Source organism: Bombina bombina, chromosome 6 (genome assembly GCF_027579735.1).
Source record: "Bombina bombina isolate aBomBom1 chromosome 6, aBomBom1.pri, whole genome shotgun sequence".
Taxonomy (NCBI): domain Eukaryota; kingdom Metazoa; phylum Chordata; class Amphibia; order Anura; family Bombinatoridae; genus Bombina; species Bombina bombina.
Genome location: NC_069504.1, coordinates 919,264,969 through 919,274,475, shown reverse-complemented (window position 1 = coordinate 919,274,475; position 9,507 = coordinate 919,264,969). Strand labels below are relative to the sequence as shown.

Below are 9,507 nucleotides of genomic sequence, written 5' to 3'. Positions count from 1 at the left end.
ATGCTTGACAGGGCCCTCTACATATTTGCTTCTTATAAATGCAGCCTTTACATGTTTACCTATGTTTATAGCGCGGCGTAATCTGATGGTGCTCTACAAATAACTCATAATATCAACTAATCACTGCGCAGTATGTAAGAACGTGAGGGTTCTGCATTCCATGACATGCACTCCAACCTCTCTAGAGGGCAGAAGAAAAACACAAAAACTTTAACCTGCAGGAAAATCAGAGGACATAAATAATAAAAAAGCATTGCAATTATGTTTAAATAATACATAAGTAAACATTTTATAGGGACTGACATTTTTACTTTAACATTTTTAAGTTCACTTAGGCCTCCTTAAACTTGTAAATCTGATTTTCGTTAACAAATATGTTACATAGTTTCTGGACAGAACTTCACAATTTATTTTTGCTTCATATAATCCAGACACCAGATTGTTTTCCTGGTCACGTCACCCATCTCATGTGCTTTTGACACTTTAATTGAAAATGCTGATATGTTGTTTGTATTTATAGCGTGTGCCAAATTTGAGCAATGTGCAGTTTTTCTGACCTGCATCTTTTCTGTTGTATAAATCTTTTGTTTTCTTTTTATCTTGTTTTTTTTTGCAACAGAGATTCAATACTCTTTGTATGTACTATTTACTGGCTAGAAAATCAATTTTAATTTATGCTCATCCTCCAACGTGCCATAGGATTTTTGCCAAAAGGAAAGAAATGGGATGTTCCTCTTCTGTTTTTTTTGGATTTGGTCCAGACTTCTTGGATTTTGTTTAAAGTAATCTCAAGATGAAAGTCCTGATAGTTCTTATTTTATATGGAGTCATTTTAAAAGATACACAGGGCTCACCAACATTTTATCATAGAGGATGGCTGAGGTTATTAAGAGGTGATATCTGTGGAAATTGTGACATACACGGTTGCTCTAAATCTATCAATTGCCCAGCTGGGACAGTGCTGGATGATTGTGGCTGCTGCCCTGAATGTGGAAACGTGGAAGGACAGATCTGTGATTTGGATAACAAGAATCATTTCTACGGAAAGTGTGGTGAAAACTTAGAATGCAGATTGGATGCAAATGATAACAAATTTGGTGAGATTCCTGAGCCCCAATGTGTTTGTAAATACAAGGAAAGCATCTGTGGCTCTGATGGGAAGACATACGATAATATCTGCCAGTTCAATGAGATATATTCAAGAAGTCAAGAGAATATTACTTTGCAACACAGAGGACCTTGTGCAGCAGGTACATGTAAAACATTTTAATAACACTAAATTCTGCTAACTTTTAGTGATTTGAATACATTCAGTATGATGGACAAGCATTTTAATAGGGTAGGTAAAGGAGGTCTTTTTGTCTAAAAAGCAAATACAATTATTGCTAAAGTAAACAAGATTTTAAATATTAATATTCTGAGTGAAAAAGAAAATGGATTGAAATAATTTATTTATAATAAATAAAGCAAAGAGTTACAACAAATATGTGCCAAAAAAAAAACTAACATTTTGTACATTTTACCATATAAAAATTACTGCAGTTAGCTTATCACAATATCATATATATCTGTATGCAGTTTACAGGCAAGTATTACTATATAATATTGCTTAAAATATAAGCATTTCTTTATCAGAACACAGAGAAGAGTCAATAATAACAATAATATATGTATAACATTTACTGATTTTTCACATTGTTAAAAGTAGTTTTGTTTGAAAGCATTTCTTTGCAAGTGCCTAAACAGCATATTTAGTACATACTGATTTGACTATAACATTTGTATAATCACAGAAAATAAAGTGGCATTTTTTTATTTTTTTATTTATTTTTTAATAATCATTTATTGAGGTTTTGCGCTTAAAGTAAATATCTTATAACATAAATGACAACATTTTAATGAAACACAATACAGTGATACAAGTTAAAAGTAAAATGAATGACAGTATATAAGCTTCAGAAACCTCATTTTTTTAAATTTGATAAGCTATCATGGATGACTAATTAGCTGGTCACATAATGACCAATTGGTATAGGAAATACTGGTGAGGCATGTTAGCCATATTGGGGACCACATTGGGTCCAATGACGCTTGGCGTTATATTTGTCAGCGGGTAAGCACCGCTTGAGATTGGTGGGGATGGGGCATTTTGGTGAATGTATTAATATGATATAGGTAAATACAGAGTTTGTATGTGAAAGGGTTACTCTTGGGTCTTCGTCATGTATAAAACATAAAAGATTATCAACCCATAGTATCATACATAGTAAAGTTTATGTATAAACTTATTAAGTAGATTTGTAATTGAGGAGGGGTTACTTAAACGTAATATGCAATGATCTAAGAGTCCAACTGCAATAGAAAGATGTAACATAAGTTAGATAAGGCTATAGAGAATATAAGTAAACTTATACAAACAGGGGTGGTCCTGTATAACATACTGATATATTCCTAAATGGTAATAATATATATAGACAATATTATCAATGTTGTGTTTACTCTCATGGCTAGGGAGAGATATGGGCTTCAGTGGTTAGGAACTTCCTGATGTTTGAATTTGTGAAGGGAACTATACTGATCGTAGCCTAGTAATTAGTTGGAGTTTTTTTAGAGGTATAGCAGTTTATAATGTAATGTAATGCTCAGGTCAAATATATGTGTTCTCCCTTATATGAATACCCTACACATAGCTCATAAGACTCTCATATCAAATAAAGCATGACATTAGGTAGCTAATTAAGAAAAATAGGTAGGACCAACCAGGATAACCTAGACAATACCTCTCAATCCAACATTTCAACTGGTGGCTGAAATTTAGGCACCTGCTGGGGCCCAAATTAGACCAAGACTGTCTTAAATGAGATGTTGTTTTGTTGTTTAATATGTGGGGAGATGAGTTTGTGAGGTAGGGCAGCTATCAAGGGCTTAAGCTAAGAGGTGTCTATCTAAGCAGTTACTGTGGGTAGGCTACGCCATGGGGGCCTGGGCCTTATACCCAATGGCTAGTAGACATATTAGGGATATGAGTTACCTATCATTAAAATATGAATTATATACAACTACTTGACCCTCTGATGAGGACAGATAATACATTTTAATGTATTCCACTTTCCCCTCTATCTGCTCCACTTAACTAGACACATGGCAGGAGACAATATAAATACCTATTTAGCCATATTACAAGAAAAACTCTGCGTGTAATATCTAGTGGAGTTTCCAAAACATTGTGACTTATGTGACATTACCTTCTTAGACTTAAAGAGAGGCTACAACAACACAGCGCCCCTGTGGGTGAGAGAGGAAATCAGATGACAACAAATAAACCTCTAACCAATACAGTAAAGAACTCCTGTAGACTTAGAACAGTGTAAATTAGAAATGCATAACATTAACAAGGGAGGAGAGAATAGGATCTTAGGATAAATTGTAGGTTTATCTATTGTGTGAACACCCATCATGACAACATAGGCAGAGACCCCAAACAGTAATGTTCCTCACCAACTTAGAAGATCACTCCTGGACCTAGTTATGCTATTGGTACAAAGTAGAGGAAGATTAGCGATTGAGTTAGCCGCTCTTGAGTCTTAGTACAAATATAATGATTACATCAGGTGAACATATAAATTTAGCAAAGAGAGTGTGAGCTAGCTAACTTTAGGGATGCCTAGGTAACATAAGTAGCCTGCTATATTGCTGACATGGTGTAAATGAAGCTTAACTTTAAGTGCAGAATCTGACTAACAGGACTCAAAAATATGATAAAAAAATATCATTAGTAATATCAGGCAATACAGAATCTTTCCAGTCCAGGTGCCACCTGATGTATCAGACAGTGAAGTCCTCATGAGTGGTTGAGTCCCTGAGAATAAATACGGATGAGTATTAATATGAAGAAGACAGATTATGACCTGAGGGTCTCATATGTCGACATATATTTCATCCTATTCCTGTTGACCAGAACAGGATCGCAAAGGCTTTCCCTAGGTTTTACCTTACATATAGGGCAGTCTCGTATTTCTCGGTTACCTCACCATAATATTCTATATTATGTAGGGAGCTAATTTGGGCCTCGTGGCTGCGTCGGGTGCTCTGATCGTTCACAGCTTGGTATCCAGGCTGTGCAGAAGAGAATGCAGAGAATAGGCGCCACGCCGGCGAGCCAGCCACATATCTCCAGTGAGAAGTCATAGGTAAGTCACATGTTTTCACGGTGGCGCTGGTATCAGTCGTAAGAGGAGTCGGCTGAAGCTCTGCGGATGACTGTAATGCCATGAGAAGTCTCCAACCATCCGCCAGACCAGGCTCTGAGTCCCTGGTGTCGCTGTGGCTTGGTAATGCTGTGGGTCTTATAACACTCTCCACCTTGTCTATACTGATTACGATCTGTGAAGTGGTTGGTGGATAGGGTAGGGGCCCTTTTTCACTGAGCGGTTTATCTACCTCTATTACAGTATCAGAAATCAGCCATACTGCTTTTTGAGGCATTTTCTCAAGGCCTATACCTCTAGCTGTAGCAATTAGGTCATCAAATCTCTCATCAACATTGTGCTCAAGCTCCCTGAGAAGGGCATGCAAGATTGAGGGCATATCTCAATTGATAAGGTAGTATATGTAGGCTTTAGATTTGTGAGGCCTCTCACCACATGGCTCCACTGAAGAACTTGGAACACGATCTCAGCAAATTCACTCTGTCTCTGACCAACTCCATGAAGTATAGTGGGCTTGGGTTTTATAGCTGAAATCAAACTTTATATTTATAAAGTCAGGAGCTTCACATAAGCACGTCCAGCCGCTTCAACAGTTTACTCCGCCCCCTAAAGGGGCATTTAAAAGGGACACTGATCCCAAATTTTTTCTTTTTTCGTGATTCAGATAGAGCATGCAATTTTAAGCAACTTTCTAATTTACTCCTATTATGAAATTGGCTTCATTCTCTTGGTATCTTTATTTGAAATTCAAGAATGTAAGTTTAGATCCTGGCCCACTTTTGGTGAACAACCTAGGTTGTTCTTGCTGATTGGTGGATAAATTCACCCACCAATAAACAAGTGCTATCCAGGGTTATGAACCAAAAAAAAAACACAAAAAAAAAGCTTAGCTGCCTTTTTTTTCAAATAAAGATAGCAAGAGAATGATGAACAATTGATAATAGGAGTACATTAGAAAGTTGCTTAAAATTGCATGCTTTATCTGAATCATGAAAGAAAAAATTTGGGTTCAGTGTCCCTTTAATATATTCACAGTATACTGTATATTAGCAGTTTAGTACAGCATTGTAAGTACAGCAATGTAAAATATATACATACAAATGTTTTGTTAGCAAAATGTACATTGTTTTACTTGCCTAGAGCAGTTCAGGAACATAATCCTTGAAAAGACTCTTGAGTGTATTTTTATCTCTTGCTGTGGCCAATTAGATATAATCAGATATAAATAACCTTCTGATCAAGTAACCACTGTGTAGATTTGCAGAGTCAAGGTTCTAAATCCTGCAGAATGCATTTCCACCCTCTCCCGGGTAGCAGTGGAAAAACACAATTTTGAGATAATCACAAGAAAATGTATAAAATAAATAAAGCATGTATATTGCAAATCATCTTTACTTTGATTATTTAAGTAATTTTAGAGAATTAATTATGTGCTGAATGTTGTTTAATAGTGTTAATTTAGACAAGTAAGTTTTAAAAATGTACAGAAAGGATACCTGACATGTTATTTATGTTTTTATTTTGAATGATATTATATATAATTATATTATATAGATTGTATTGATGTTTACATTTTAAAATATTTAAATAAAGGGTACTACTATTGTGTTTAAATTATAATGTAGGGTAATATAGAAAACATAACATTAATTTAAATTATATCTGTGATTTAAAAAGTGTAATTACTCAATAAAATCAAGTGAACTGCTTTTCTATGCTACAGAAAAAGTGTAAATCAGAAAAAGTGAATACAAAACCACTCTTCTTAGAAAATATGTAAATAATTCTATTGCATTAATTAAGCTTTGTGATTTCTCAAAAAAAGTCCGGGGGCGCGATCCGTTATACGGCGTCGTTTGCGGCGCAAGCGAGGGAACCCGCGTCGCCCGCAGTTTCAGCTCGCATCTCGAGCTATCCAATATACGGCGCCGTCAGATGCTAACGTGCCGTAAGTCGGATAAACCAGCAATGTCCAGAAATCTGCGCAAGTACAAATTTCTGGCGTGGCCAGTGACTTACACCACATTAGAAAATGCCGGCGCCTACAAAACCTGACTAAAGTCTAAATCACCCGCACTGTCTAACACGCCTCCCTAACATAGCCCGACACGTCTAACACGCCTCCCTAACATAGCCCGACACGTCTAACCCTCTATCCGCTATCCCCCCTCACTATCCTAACAATAAAATATGTATTAACCCCTAAACCGCCGCTCCCGGACCCCGCCGCCAGTTATATTAAATCTATAACCCCCTAAAGTGAGCCCCTACCCCGCCGCCATCTACCTTACCCACCCCCTAAAGTGAGCCCCTACCCCGCCACCATCTATTTTAAAATTATTAACCCCTAATTTAATCCCCCTACCCCGCCGCCATCTATAATAAATTATTTAACCCATAAAATACTAAACTATCCCTAACACTAAACCTTAGTCTAACCCTACAAATAGCCCTGAAAAGGGCTTTTTGCGTAGCATTACCCCAAAGTAAACTGCTCTTTTGCCAGCCCTTAAAAGGGCTTTTGGCGGGGCTTTGTCACAAAGTAATCAGCTCTTTTGCATCTAATCTACATCCGCCTACACCGCGGCCACCTATAATAAATGTATTAACCCCTAATCTAATCCCCCTACACCGCCGCCAGCTATATTAACCCTAATTATATTAGGGTTAATATAGTTATTATATTATATATATTAACTATATTAACCCTAATTATATTAGGGTTAATATCGTTATTATATTATTTATATATTAAGTATAATAACCCTATAATAACCCTATCTAACTCTAACATCCCTAACTAAATTCTTATTAAAATAAAGATTTAAAATATTCCTATTTAAATCTAAATACTTACCTATAAAATAAACCCTAAGATAGCTACAATATAATTAATAATTACATTATAGTTATGTTAGGGTTTATATTTATTTTACAGGTAAATTGTTAATTATTTTAACTAGGTATAATAGCTATTAAATAGTTATTAACTATTTAATAGCTACCTAGTTAAAATAATTACCCAATTACCTGTAAAATAAATCCTAACCTAAGTTACAAATACACCTACACTATCAATAAATTAAATAAACTACAACTATCTATCTAAAAATACAATTAAATAAACTAAACTAAATTACAAAAAAAACCAAAACACTAAATTACAAAAAATTAAAAAAAAGATTACAAGATTTTTAAGCTAATTACACCTATTCTAAGCCCCCTAATAAAATAATAAAGCCCCACAAAATAAAAAAAAATTCCCTACCCTATTCTAAATTAAAAAAAGTTCAAAGCTCTTTTACCTTACCATGCCCCAAAGAAAACTGCTCTTTTGCCTGAAAAAAAAACACAATACCACCCCCCAACATTACAACCCACCACCCACATACCCCTAATCTAACCCAAACCCCCCTTAAATAAACCTAACACTACCCCCCTGAAGATCTCCCTACCTTATCTTCCCCACGCCGGGCCGAACTCTTCATCCGATCCGGGCGATGTCTATCCAAGCGGCAAAGAAGAAGTCTTCATCCCGGCGATGTCTTTATCCAAGCGGCAACAAAGTCTTCTTCCATCCGGCAGCATCTTCCATCAAGCGGCATCTTCAATCTTCTTTCTTCGCTCCACCGACGCAGAGCATCCATCCCGGCCGACGACTGAACGACGAATGAGGTACCTTTAAATGACGTCATCCAAGATGGCGTCCGTCGAATTCCGATTGGCTGATAGGATTCTATCAGCCAATCGGAATTAAGGTAGAAAAATCTGATTGGCTGATTCAATCAATTTATTGATAGTGTAGGTGTATTTGTAACTTAGGTTAGGATTTATTTTACAGGCAATTGGGTAATTATTTTAACTATGTAGCTATTAAATAGTTAATAACTATTTAATAGCTATTATACCTAGTTAAAATAATTAACAATTTACCTGTAAAATAAATATAAACCCTAACATAGCTACAGTGTAATTATTAATTACATTGTAGCTATCTTAGGGTTTATTTTATAGGTAAGTATTTAGATTTAAATAGGAATAATTTAGTTTATAATATGAATTAGATTTATTTAATAAGAATTTAGTTAGGGGTGTTAGGGTTATATAGAGTTAATATAGTTAATATAAATACTATAGTAACTATATTAACCCTAATATAATTAGGGTTAATATAGTTAATATATATAATGTAATAACTATATTAACTATAATATACTTGGGGTTAATATAGATAATATAGCTGGCGGCGGGGTAGGTAGATTAAATTAGGGGTTAATAATTTTAATATAGATGGCGGCGGTGTAAGGGGCTTACATTAGGGGTTAATACTATTAATTTAGGTGGCAGCGGTGTAGGGAGGGCAGATTATAGGGCAAAAGAGCTGTTTACTTTGGGGCAAAGCCCCGCAAAAGGCCCTTTTAAGGGCTGGTAATAGAGATAATTATTTTAGGGGGATTAGATTAGGGGTTAATAATATTAATATAGCTGGCGGCGGTATAGGGGGATTAGATTAGGGGTTAATAATTTTTATATAGGTGGCGGCGGTGTAAGGGGTCAGATTAGGGGATAGATAAGGTATATGGCGGCGGTGTAAGGGGTTTAAATTAGGGGATAGATAAGGTAGATGGCGGCGGTGTAAGGGGTTCAAATTAGGGGATAGATCAGTTAGATGGTGGCGGTTTTAGGGGCTCACAGTAGGGGGTTAGTTTATGTAGATGGCGGCGGTTTAGGGGTTAAATACTTTATTAGGGATTGCGGCGGGGGATCGCGGTTGACAGGTAGATAGACATTGCGCATGCGTTAGGTGTTAGGTTTTATTTAGCAGATCGCGGTTGACAGGTAGATAGACATTGCGCATGCGTTAGGTGTTAGGTTTATTTAGCAGCTAGTTTAGAGAGTTACGGGGCTCCAATAGTCAGCGTAAGGCTTCTTACGGCTGCTTTTTGTGGCGAGGTGAAAATGGAGTAAGATTTCTCCATTTTCGCCACGTAAGTCCTTACGTTGTATATTGGTATACCTGCCTATGGCCCAAAAAACTACGGGCGACGGCAGAAATATACGCGCGTAACTTCTAGGTTACGCCGTATATAGCATACCAAACCAACGCAAATATTGGCGTCGCCAGCTTTTGCGGGCGACGATTTTTATTGGATCGAGCCCCTGAAGTTTAGCAACTCACTCAACCATACAGTATATATATATAAAATAAATGAATGCACTGTGAAACATGCTTAACCTCTATTAAGATTCACTTACAACATACTTGAATATGATGAAAAATACAAAATAGGGAAAAATG

General features: G+C 36.2%; 1 protein-coding gene across 1 annotated transcript in view; it reads left to right on the top strand.

Annotated features, from left to right (window-relative positions):
- Window positions 1-793: 793 nt before the first annotated feature.
- Window positions 794-9,507, top strand: part of LOC128664778 (kazal-type serine protease inhibitor domain-containing protein 1-like) — a 149,540-nt gene continuing 140,826 nt past the window's right edge. The window contains exon 1 of the mRNA XM_053719584.1: window positions 794-1,250. Coding sequence (XP_053575559.1) covers window positions 794-1,250 — 457 coding nt within the window. The remainder of the gene's footprint in view (window positions 1,251-9,507) is intronic.